The sequence below is a fragment of the Pristiophorus japonicus genome, chromosome 9 (genome assembly GCF_044704955.1).
Source record: "Pristiophorus japonicus isolate sPriJap1 chromosome 9, sPriJap1.hap1, whole genome shotgun sequence".
NCBI classification, from domain to species: Eukaryota; Metazoa; Chordata; class Chondrichthyes; family Pristiophoridae; genus Pristiophorus; species Pristiophorus japonicus.
In genome coordinates this window covers 219,650,500-219,663,494 of record NC_091985.1, presented here as the reverse complement: position 1 = coordinate 219,663,494, position 12,995 = coordinate 219,650,500, and the positions used below count along the sequence as shown (strand labels likewise).

Genomic DNA, 12,995 nt, shown 5'->3' with positions numbered 1-12,995 from the left:
TGGGGAATATCCAACACAATGTAAACCAGATGAAACAGGGAAAAATACCTGATTGGATAAGTAATGAGCAGTTGTCCAAATGGATTAAAGAAGGTATTACCCTCTGCGATGTTCGTAAGACAACACAGTGTTCTTATTCCCAAATAATTGTATTACCAGAGAAGTGTATTTGTGGGCAGTACATAACAAACGTGAAATACAAGGTCAATCTTGGGATCAATTCCACAATATGCCCCCTTATGCAGTAAAACCCAGTGGCACATTCCAAGGGGTGCACATTGATGGCTGCATGCAATATTTGGATGTGGTAGTGTGCATGCACCCCATGGAAGGAGGGCAATGCACAACGTGCAGGTTCACACAGATGGTTAATTGCATGTTGGAAATTAGTCCCCTTAGTCATGGAGGGACTGAGGTGGCAGCCAGGATGAAGGGACTTACTGCATATATACCAAAAAAACTAAGTCCGAGTATGATAGTGCCGAATGTGCGATCCCACAACCTAATTTCAGCTTTATGCCTAAAACTGTGGTATACCTATTCCCGCAAAGAAAGGAACACGTCAAGAACATCACTTTAAACAATCCGAGATGGGATGATGAAATGAAACAATATGAGATATCAAGTTGGCAAGACATTCCCCTCTGCTCATACAGCAGAGCCTGGCCTCCAGTCGTCTTGGACCCCCTTGCCACTGGACCAAGACTTTTCTCTGTTAAACCCTTGTGGCAGCCGGTGTGCAACGGCCACCCCATGTTAAAAGAACTCACGCACAGGCATCTTCCACCCTTCAAAGTGAAGTTCGGGACCTGGAACGTCAGGACTCTCATGGACAACTCAGTCACCTGAGAACTCCCTTTTGGAATGGAAGCAAGTCTTCCTCGATTTCGAGGGACTGCCTATGATGATCACGAAGACATTCCCCATCTCGAAGAACATTTGACACAGTTGAAAAAGGACACTGAGAAAAGCATATGGCATTATCATGAGATTTTGGAAGATACCATACAGCATTCGAACGACATTGAGGAATCCCTGAAGGATACTCAATGGTGGGAACATGTATGGAATTGTGGAATGAATTTCATATATTCTCTTGCGTTTGGTGGTCATACAGTTAGGGCTAGCTGTTGGATGGGGAATTGGGTTATGCATGGCATGCAGAAAGAGGCAAAGGAAAGCAAAGGCTTTAATTATTAAACAGCAAAAAGTACTAGCCACGCACCCTGAAATATTCTGAGACGTAGGTTATGTCCCGAGTCCCCCAAACTGCGTGGCTGATCACCACAGAACGAAGCAGGGGACACAGGACGAAGCAGAATTAGGTTGGTAATCTTGGGCTGGGTAGCCCAGAACCAAAATGGGGGACTGAAGTGGGGCTTTCGAGCCCTGCTATAATTAAACGGTTTAGAATGGGTCTCTGGATTCAATTGAGCTAATAGGCTTTTGCAGTGGTCAGCTTTTCTGGTGGCTTAATGGGCAGTTGAGATAACGTTAGGAATAACATGTTGACTTTGCAATGACCAACGGATGTAAGCTGTGTGACTTGGAGATTGCACCACGGGGGCCTAGGAGAGCAGGAAAGTCGAACAATGGGCAGAGATGAAATGTTAACAGGATTACATCTGGCCTAAGCAAGGTTCCTAGTAGCAACAACAGATTGTGGTCACATCAGTCATATGCTTCTTCGGTAATGGAGACGGTACCTTACTGTTACATGAGCTAGACATAAAACATAGGCGAGTGATTAGGTGACGTGGAAGGGAGGTAACCAATCAGCCACTGTGCACGTGGGCTTTAGGCTAATCAAATTGTGCCAAGGGATCTTGCGCAAGGCCTCGCAAAAGCCGATTTTCAGGGCGCGATGCGGATGCGCTGAAAACCGGCTTTTCTGATCTGTCAAGATTTCTCTGGATAGATCCTCCACATCCCTGTTAGAAGGACATTTGCATGGGAGAGATTGGGCTATTTGCTCAACTCATGCCCAACAAATGTCCTTCAAACTTTTACTCCTGGTAAAAGCAGGCACATAGCTTACTTTTACCAGCGTAAGAGTTTTAAAACATATATATATAAAAATAAATGTAATCAATCATTTTTATGTTTAAAAAATCCTGTCCATTAAGGTAAGTTTATTTTTAACCCTATTAAAACACATCAAAAAATTTCCAAAAAATATTTTCTTTTTCTAAAACATTTAATTACATTTAATTTCAATTCATTTTAAATATGTGAGGTGGTTTGTAGAATTTATTATGCTGTGTTTTGATGTTTTACGAGCATTTTCTCATTGATAGTAATGGGAACTCGCCCAAAAGAAGATCTCATTTTTATCAATGAGAATGCTACTAGTGATTGGTGGTCCGGGCCATTGTGACTCCAGCATTTCCGTACGTACGTGGAAGTCATCTCTCCGTACACTGTGCAGCGAATGAAGGTCTTCGACTGGAATCGAAAGTGCCATCGTGACCACCAGGTATTTTTGTTCAATTTTTTCAGGTTGGAGGCATTCGTCCAAAGGAAGCCTCCAACCACCATTTTCCTCCCAATAAGGGAAATAAATCACTGGTGGGAGTGGTCTATAGGCCCTAACAATAGCTACGCTGTAGGACAGAGTATAAATCAATAAATAATGGGGGCTGGTAAGAAAGATACGGCAATCATCATGGGCGACTTTAATCTTCATATAGATTGAGACCACACCTGGAGTACTGTGTGCAGTTTTGATCTCCTTATTTAAGGAGGGATATACTGGAGGCAGTACAGAGAAGGTTCACGAGGTTGATTCCTGAGATGAAGCGGTTGTCTTATGAAAAAAGGTTGAGCAGGTTGGGCCTATATGCGCTGGAGTTTAGAAGAATGAGAGGTGATCTTATTGAAACGTATAAGATTCTGAGGGAACTCGACAAGGTAGGTGCAAAGAGGGTGTTTCCGCTCGTGGGGGAATCTAGAACTAGGGGGCATACTGTTTCAGAATAAGGGATCGGCCATTTAGGAAGGAGATGAGAAGGAATTTGTTCTCAAAGGGTCGTGAATCTTTGGAATTCTCTGCCCCAGAGAGCTGTGGAGGTTGGGTCGTTGAATATATTTAAGATGGAGATGGACATATTTTTGAATGAAAAGGGAGTCCAGGGTTATGGGGAGCGGACAGGGAAGTGGGGTTGAGGCCAGGATCAGATCAGCCATGATCGTATTGAATGGCAGAGCAGGCTCGATAAGCTGAATGGTCTACTGTTCCTATTTCTTATGTTCTCCCTCTCTCCCGACCCCTGTTCCTCTGTTCTTGATACAGATCCAGTGGGAGTGGCCTTGTCCCATGGAGCTGGACCATAAGAACATAAGAAATAGGAGCAGGAGTAGGCCATTTGGTTCCTCGATCATGCTCCATCATTCAATAACATCATGGCTGATCTGATCCTGACCTCAACTCCACTTCCCTGCCCACTCCCCATAATCCTTGACTCCCTTTTCATTCAAAAATCTGTCTATCTCTGCCTTAAATATATTCAATGACCCAGCCTCCACAGCTCTCTGGGGCAAAGAATTCCACAGATTTACAACCCTCAGAGAGAAGAAATTCCTCCTTATCTCAGTTTTTAATGGGCGGCCACTTATTCAGAAACTATGGCCCTTACTTCTAGATTCCCCCATGAGTGGAAATATGCTCTCTGCATCTACCTTGTCGAGCCCCCTCATATTGCGAATTGGGGGGGGGGGGGGGGCACACGCAGAAGGGCACAACAATGTTCGTGCAGATAATCACTTTGTTCCTTCAAAGTTGCGGCATTCTCTGCCTCCTCCGCTCCCTGTGGTGAAGCAGTCCCGACCCGTGCTCAAACAGATACCTGCATGTAGCTTAAGAAAAACCCTCTATGAAACCCCCTGTCAGCCCGCTGTGCTCCGGTGGATACAGCCCCCTTTACAGGCCTCCGTCCAGATCGGTAGGAAGCAGTTTCAACAACAGTGTGCAGAGACCCGCGCCGAGAGCCTGGCAGATAGATATCACCGGGATAAAGTCAGTGAGCTCACTCTCACCATGCAATGCCTGGGGGAGTGAGGTCGAACAGCACAGAGAAAAGACAGACTTGCAATTCTATAGCGCCTTTCATGACCATCGACCTCTCAAAGCGCTTTACAGCCAACGAAGTACTTTCGCGGTGTAGTCGCTGTTGCAATGTGGGCAACACAGCAGCTAATCTGCGCACAGCAAGCTCCCACAGACAGCGATGTGATAATGGCCCAGATCATCTGTTGTTTTGTAATGTTGACTGGGGGATAATATTGGCCTCAGGACAAGGTTCCCTGATGACCTGGTAATTCACTTCTCCCTCGGCACCTCCAGGGTTGACCATGCCCTGCGACATTCCCATACCTACACTGTGAAACATTTCCCAGTTGGATTATGCACAGCACCGCAGTTACCGCAGTTCAATTTCAGGCTCTGCCTGCAGTGGGCAGCCGATCTGATCCCACCCGATCCGCGCCAGCGCCCGAGACCAATTTCTCGAGATTTTAAAAGGGGAGAATGATCCAGACGGAAACATTGGCAATCATTATTCAAGCATTGTAGTTTTATTGGATTGCAATTCTGAGCATACAGAGCCAAGCGACGGTACACCCACAAAAAGCCACACCCCACAATCTGCACCGCGGAACAGCAAGCGGGAGCTTTTCCGGTAAGCAGCTTGCATTGAGCATTCAGTGAAAGAGGTTTGGTGCAGATTCTCTTCTCCAACAGGTTGAGCACAGGAAGGACAGTCAATCAGTAGAGGGGAGGGCAGAATTCGGAGCAGAGGGCCCGGCGTTGGGTCTGCTCAACTCTTCGGTGGCTGGGTCTGCACAGTTTTCCGCAGCTGATTTTGGCAGAATAAAATCGTCGCTGTTTAAGGGTTGCAGTGAAGACACCTTGTCATTGTATTTATATTTTCCGTAGTCTTGGATGTCGTCACCTTTAAAGGCGATGAAACAATCGCCTGTGAAATGGGGACCGTCGTATAGGATCCACACGCCTCCCGTCACCTTGTGGGACGAGGCCATATTGTCGAACTTAGAATTTTTCAGATCTGTTTCATCATTCTGGGCAATGTGCTTCCTACCTTTATAATCAGTGTGTTGGTACAGTTCAATCTTTCTCACATCTAGCGCTTCTGTCACCAGGCGCAAGAATTTGATCCGTTCCTTCATCTTGTCAGACAGCACATGGTCCCCTTCTCCATAAACCACGAATTCTCCCTTGCCACGGAGTCCCTCTCCTTCTTGCTCCATATCCGTGTATGCAACCCAGTGTTTGCCTTGCACCGTCAGGGATTGAGCACGGTCACTCCACGAAACATCCGCAAGGTTATTCAGTTTGTCCCTAAAGCAGTACGCAGGGCCGACAAAGTTGGGATTCTCGAACAGGATAATCCTGCCGGTCATCTTGACTGCGGATTCGGTGGGTGATCAGTGACACTGCAAACATTCAGTGGTTTGCAGCTTGATGCCTGGCCTTATATTCACTATCTCCCTGTTGACACAGCACATTATAACCACTGCTCAGCGTCCATAGGTGAATCACCAAAAGCTTCACCCAGAATTGCACCAACCCCGAATGGGTGGAGCACAACTTGATCAGCAGGAGGTAGAGACACATTGCACAAGATCCTGGAACCTGCCCTGTCAGCAATTGCAGTGGCGCCGAAATTCTGTCACGCAAGAAAGAAGGCGCTCCTCCTGAATTTGTGGGGCCATTACCGAAAGGCCCAATCGATTTTCAGCCTAAAAAGTTGAAAAGTGGGTTCCAGTGCTAAGGAGCCCTTCCAAAGTGCAGTTTGCAGCGGTGTGGCTGTGTTCATGAAGCGGAATCCCTACGGAGAAATTCAACATGCTGGTAATGTGTTTGCAACAAGTCAACTGCTCCCTGGCCGCCTTAAAGTCAGGGTTTGTAGCTTGGCCCCGAGAGGAGAAGGAGTTCACGTGGAGCATGGCTGGTGTGAGAGCAGCAAGGAGGGCAAGCCGCTTCCAATATTGTCTCCGTCAGGGACCCTGTTTAAAGAGGGAGTCGCTCCATCAGCGACCCTGTTTAAAGAGGGAGTCTCTTCCTCAGGGACACTGTTTAAAGAGGGAGTCTCTTACAGTCAGGGACCCTGTTTAAAGAGGGCCAATCTCCATAAGGGACCCTGTTTAAAGGGGGAGTCTCTCACTGTCAGGGACCCTGTTTAAAGAGGGAGTCTCTCACTGTCAGGGACCCAGTTTAAAGAGGGAGTCCCACCATCAGGGCCCTGTTTAAAGAGGGAGTCTCTCACTGTCAGGGACACTGTTTAAAGAGGGCCTATCTCCATAAGGGACCCTGTTTAAAGAGGGAGTCTCTCACTGTCAGGGACCCTGTTTAAAGAGGGAGTCTCTCCATCAGGAACCCTGTTTAAAGAGAGAGTCTCTCCATCAGGGACCCTGTTTAAAGAGGGAGTCTCTCACTGTCAGGGACCCTATTTAAAGAGGGAGTCTCTCACTGTCAGGGACCCTGTTTAAAGAGGGAGTCTCTCACTGTCAGGGACCCTGTTTAAAGAGGGAGTCTCACTGTCAGGGACCCTGTTTAAAGAGGGAGTTCTCACTGTCAGAGACCCTGTTTAAAGAGGGCCTATCTCCATAAGGGACCCTGTTTAAAGAGGGAGTCCCACCATCAGGGACCCTGTTTGAAGAGGGAGTCCCACCATCAGAGACCCTGTTTAAAGAGGGAGTCGCTCACTGTAGGGACCCTGTTTAAAGAGGGAGTCTCTCACTGTCAGGGACCCTGTTTAAAGAGGGAGTCTCTCATTGTCAGGGACCCTGTTTAAAGAGGGAGTCTCTCACTGTCAGGGACCCTGTTTAAAGAGGGAGTCTCACTGTCAGGGACCCTGTTTAAAGAGGGAGTCTCCCCATTGTTATGCTTTCGGTACAAACTCACAAACACACAGGCTTTAAGATGGCTGATAACTTCAGGAATGCCTGTCAGGTGACCTGAACTATTTATTCTTATAAACAGCACTGGCTGCAATGGCACAGTAGTCCACTGGGTGGAGCTATATATATTACACTTCTCCCTCCTTAATGAAGTAGTAATTAAAACAAACAATCATCATACATAACTTGCATGGTTATACATAAGAAAAGATATGGACTTATTTTGCCATATTTACAAATCAAGCTTAACCACTTGTTTTCTGTTTCGAAAAGGATACCTTCGTTCTTTAACAGAACCTTCCAAATATGGTGTCGAACTTAGACTCATTCTAGGCTGATCCCAGGGAATGTTTTTCTCCAAGGGATGCCCTTGATTTACAGTTGAACTCTCTGCAACTTCAGACTGTTTGTCTGCCTGACTCGGACTCAGACTTAAATTCTGACTACCTCTTGGACTTATTTCCAGTACATTTGATGTAAGATATACTACTGGTACGTTACTTGTATCAAAACTATCTAATGAGTCGGAAATAATCGAATCATGTGAACCTTCAACTCCTTCCATGTCTGTCGGTAAAATATGATCAATGTGAAGAAACCTAACCTGTCCATGATCAAACATCTTGAACAAATATGTGCGAGGACCACATATCTTCACCACTCTTCCTGTTGTCACTTTAACCATTTATGGTGATGGTTCTTCACTCTCACCTTCTGATTTCAATTCACACTTCTTTATTTTACTCTACCTCTATCATGATTCTCCTTCTATCTTAATTATTTATCTTCTACGGACAGTGCCAAGTTTGGTTTTAACAATGAGAATCTGGTTCGTGGCTGTCGTTTGAGAAACAACTCTGCTGGTGTTCTACCAGTAGTTGTATGAGGAGAATTACTATACGTAATTAGAAAATGAGCTAATTTGTGGTCCAATGTCGTTTCTTTGAATTTGGATCCAACATCTGTTGATGAGGGCACATTTTACAATTTGTACTGTGCATTCTGCTGCACCATTTGAAGCAGGCTGGTATGGTGGAACCTTGGTATGTTTCACACCATTTTTGTTCGTGAACTTTCAAAATTCTTCTGAACAAAATTGTGGTCCATTATCAGAAACAATTTCTTCTGGGAGGGCAAATGAAGAAAATAATCTTCGCAAAATGTCTAATGTTTTACTTGTTGTTATCTTCCGCATTGGAAACACCTCGACACACTTTGAATGGCTATGAACCACAATTGTTGTCTTTCTAGCACAGCAAAAACGATATGTAAACTTTGCCCCACCCTGGGAGGCCATTTCCATGGTTGTAATGGTACTGATGGTGGTTTCGTGCTTATCGATTGACATGTCATACACCGACTGACGATGTATTCTATATCTTTATTTAGACCTGGCCACCATAAGTAACTGCGTGCAAAACTCTTGGTCAAGCACATTCCCAGGTGTTGGTCATGAAGATCTCCTAATAATTTAGACCTGAATTTATTTGGTATAACCACTCTGGTACCCCCATGATACAATCTTTATCGACTGATAATTCATTCCTAAAAATGAAGAATGGTTGAATATAAGAACATAAGAAATAGGAACAGGAGTAGGCCATATGGCTCCTCAAGCCTGTTCGGCCATTCAATAAGATCATGGCTGATCTGATCATAGACTCAGCACGCTGCCCACTCCCCATAACCCCTTCTCCACTTATCGTTTAAGAAACTATCTATTTCTGTCTTAAATTTATTCAATGTCCCAGCTTCCACAGCTTTATGAGGCAGCAAATTCTACAGATTTACAACCCTCTGAGAGAAGAAATTTCACCTCATCTCTGTTTTAAATAGGTGGCTCCTTATTCTAAGATCATGCCCTCTAGTTCTAGTCTCCCCCATCAGTGGAAACATCCTCTCTGCATCCACCTTGTTAAGCCCCCTCATAATCTCATATGTTTCGATAAGATCACCTCTCATTCTTCTGAACTCCAATGAGTACAGGCCAACCTACTCAGCCTTTCATCATACATCAATCCCTTCATCCCCGGAATCAACCTCGTGAACCTTCTCTGAACTGCCTCTAAAGCAAGTATATCCTTTCGTAAATATGGAATCCAAAACTGCACGCAGTATTCCAGGTGTGGTCTCACCAAAATCTTGCATAGCTGTAGCAAGACTTCCCTGCTTTTATACTCCATCCCCTTTGCCATAAAGGCCAAGATATCATTGGCCTTCCTGATCACTTGCTATACCTGCATACTATCCTTATTGTGTTTCATGCACAAGTACCCCCAGGTCCCGCTGTAGTGTGGCACTTTGCAATCTTTCTCCATTTAAATAATAACTTCCTCTTTGATTTTTTCTGCCACTCCATCTGACAAATTTTTGCCCACTCACTTAGCCTGTCTATGTCCTTTTGCAGATGTTTTGGTCCTCCTTACACGTTGCTTTTCCTCCCATCTTTGTATTGTCAGCCAACTTGGCTATGTTACACTCAGTCCCTTCTTCCAAGTCATAAATATAGATTGTAAACAGTTGGCGTCCCAGCACTGATTGCTGCAGCATCCCACTAGTTACTGATTGCCAACCAGAGAATGAACCATTTATCCAGACTCTTTGTTCTCTGTTAGTTAGCCAATCCTCTATCCATGCTAATATATTACCCCCAACCCCGTGCAGTAACCTTTTATGTGGCACCTTGTCAAATGCCTTCTGAAAGTCCAAATATAACACATCCACTGGTTCACCTTTATCCACCCAGTTCGTTACATCCTCAAAGAACTCCAGCAAATTTGTCAAACATGACTTCCCCTTCATAAATCCATGCTGACTCTGCCTTACCGAATTTTGCTTCTCCAAATGTCTTCTTTAATAATGGACTCCAACATTTTCCCAACCACAGATGTTAGTCTAACTGGTTTATAGTTTCCTGCTTTTTTCTGCCTCCTTTTTTAAACAGGGGCGTTACTTTTGCAGTTTTCCAATCTGCTGGGACCTCCCCAGAATCCAGGGAATTTTGGTAAATTACAACCAATCCATCCACAATCCCCGCCACTACTTCTCTGTGTCTGTCACATGGTTTGGCCAGCCATTTGCGATGTAATCATACACTTTTGACATAACTGGGTCACGTTTGGTTGCTCTACCAATCTCTTCAGCCGTGACTGGCAGTTCATCAATGTATGAAAAACAGAACACTTCTTCACTATTGGGTGTAACTTGTGATGGGGAAGGGAATCTAGACATAGCAGCAGCATTACTGTGATCAGCTGATCGTCTGTATTCAATACCATATGTATATGCTGACTAACTGAAAGCCCATCTCTGCATTTGGTCTGCAGCTAATGTTGGAACTGGGGACTTTGGATGGAGGATTGGTGTCAGGGCTTATGGTCCGTAACAATGGTAAACTTAGGACCATACAAGTATTTGTATACTTGAGGTACTTGTGCATGAAACACAAAAGGTCAGTATGCAGGTACAGCAAGTGATCAGGAAGGCCAATGGAATCTTGGCCTTTATTGCAAAGGGGATGGAGTATAAAATCAGGGAAGTCTTGCTACAGCTATACAGGGTATTGTGAGGCTATACCTGGAATACTGCGTGCAGTTTTGGTTTCCATATTTATGAAAGGATATACTTGCTTTGGAGGCAGTTCAGAGAAAGTTCACTAGGTTGATTCCGGGGTTGAGAGCGTTGACCTATGAGGAAAGGTTGAATAGGTTGGGCCTCTACTCATTGGAGTTCAGAAGATTGAGAGGTGATCTTATCGAAACGTTTAAGATTATGAGGGGGCTTGACAAGGTGGATGCAGAGAGAATATTTCCACTGATGGGGGAGACTAGAACTAGGGGCATAATCTCAGAATAAGGGGCCAACAATTTAAAACTGAAATGAGAGGAGAAATTTCTTTTCTCAGAGGGTTGTAAATCTGTGGAATTCGTTGCCTCAGAGAGCTGTGGAAGTTGGGACATTGAATAAATTTAAGACAGAGATAGACAGTTTCTTAACTGATAAGGGAATAAGGGATTATGGGGAGAGGGCAGGGAATTGGACCTGAGTCCATGATCTGATCAACTAAGACCGTATAAAATGGCAGAGCAGGCTCGAGGGTCTGCAAGGTGTACTCCTGCTCCTATTTCTTATGTTCTTATGTTCTTGACCCCCAAAATTAATGCCAAAGCTTCCCTTTCGATTTACGCATAATTACGCTCACTGGCACTAAGAGTGTGTGAAGCAAAAGCAATTGGTCTATCCTCCACACTATGTAATACATGAGGGATCACTGCCCCAACTCCATACAGAGAGGCATCACATGCCATCTTGATCTCCTTACATACGTCATAATGAATTAACATGGTGCTCTATGCCAATTTGCTTTTACACTCCTTGAATGCTGTGTTGCATTCTTCTGACCACTTCCAATGGACCTATTTTTTCAATAGTTCATTCAATGGATGTAACACTGTAGTCAAATTTGGTAGGAACTTCCCATAATAACTCAAAAGACCCAAAAATGATTGAAGTTCAGTGACATTCTTGGGAGTGGGTGTATTTCTGATTGCATCCAGCTTTCACTTGGTTGGATGTAAACCACCTTTGTCTACTCTGTACCCTAAGTATTTCACTGAGTTTTGAAATAACTTACACTTGCGAGCAGTCACTCATACTCTGTGCTTCTCTAACCGTTTGAGGACTTCATTCAATATGTTATTATTAATTTGCCTGTTTGGTGCTGAAATTAGTATGTCATCTAAATAATATACTACCCCTTCAATACCTTGCAAAATCTGGTTCACCATCCCTCAGAATATGGTGGAGCGGAAGACATTCCAAATGGTAGCCTATTTAATTGATATAGGCCTACATATATATTTATAGTCAAGCATTGTTATGTATGTAAACCTGTAAATACCATGTCTAACCACAAGGGGGCTTATCCCCTGAAGTCCCAAGGGATCCCACAATCCTTTGGGAGCACCTATATATAAGGAGGCCTCACAGGCTGCAGAGGCACTCTGAGATCTGTAATAAAGGACTGTGGTCACACCTTACTTTGAGCTTGCAGTATCTAGTCTGACTCTTTACTCAAGTCATAACAACTGGCAATGAGATACAAATGACGAACCCCACCGCAATAATGCAGAAAACTGTGGGCATCCTGGAGAAATCTTCGGAGGGAGATGATTAGGAAACCTTCATGGAGTGACTCGACCAATACTTCATGGCCAACGAGATGGAAGGAGAAGCGAACGCTGCTAAACAAAGGGCGATCCTCCTCACCGTTTGTGGAGCACCAACGTATGGCCCCATGAAAAATCTGCTCACTTCAGCGAAACCCACAGATAAGTTGTATGATGAATTGTGCACACTGGGAACATCTTAACCCAAAGGAAAGCATTCTGATGGCGAGGTATCGGTTCTACACGTACAAGAGGTCTGAAGGCCAGAAAGTGGTGAGCTACGTCGCCGAGCTAAGGACACTTGGAGCACATGCTCAGGGAATTCTTTGTACTTGGCATTGGCCATGAAATAATACTTCGCAAACTTTTGACTGTAGAGACCCCAACCTTGAGTAAAGCTATAGCGATAGTCCAGGCGATTATTGCCACCAGTGACAATACCAAACAAATTTCTCAGCACACGAGTGCTGCTACAAGTACTGTGAACAAAATAACCTTGTTTTTGAATCGAAATATTCAGGGCAAGAATTACACGCCTGCAGCTGCACGTCCACAGATGAGTCAGAATCCACCATCAAGGTGAATAAAAGGCCATTAACACCTTATTGGTGCTGCGGGGGTGATCATTGTTTCCATTCATGCCGCTTCAAAGGATATATTTGCAAAGGCTGTGGAACAATGGGACAACTCCAACGTATGTGCAGCAGAGCTGCAAACCCTGCTAATCCTGCAAACCACCATGTTGCAGAGGAGGACAGATCCACGGTGGATCACGATGAACCAGAGCCTCAGACTGAGGAGGCAGAGGTATATGGGGTGCACACATTTATTACAAAGTATCCCCCGATAATGCTGAAGGTTTAATTAAATGGACTCCCGGTGTCCATGGAGCTGGACATGGGTGCAAGC

The 12,995-nt window shown here is 44.7% G+C and overlaps 1 protein-coding gene across 1 annotated transcript; it reads right to left on the bottom strand.

The window, feature by feature from the left end:
* Positions 1-4,758: 4,758 nt before the first annotated feature.
* Positions 4,759-5,418, bottom strand: LOC139274147 (epidermal differentiation-specific protein-like). The gene has a single exon (XM_070891188.1). It carries the CDS (start codon positions 5,416-5,418, stop codon positions 4,759-4,761), a length of 660 nt encoding a protein of 219 aa, XP_070747289.1.
* Positions 5,419-12,995: the final 7,577 nt, after the last annotated feature.

Coding starts and splice junctions, on each gene's coding strand:
- LOC139274147 (XM_070891188.1), bottom strand. CDS start 5,418: ATGACCGGCAGGATTATCCTGTTCGAGAATCCCAACTTTGTCGGCCCT.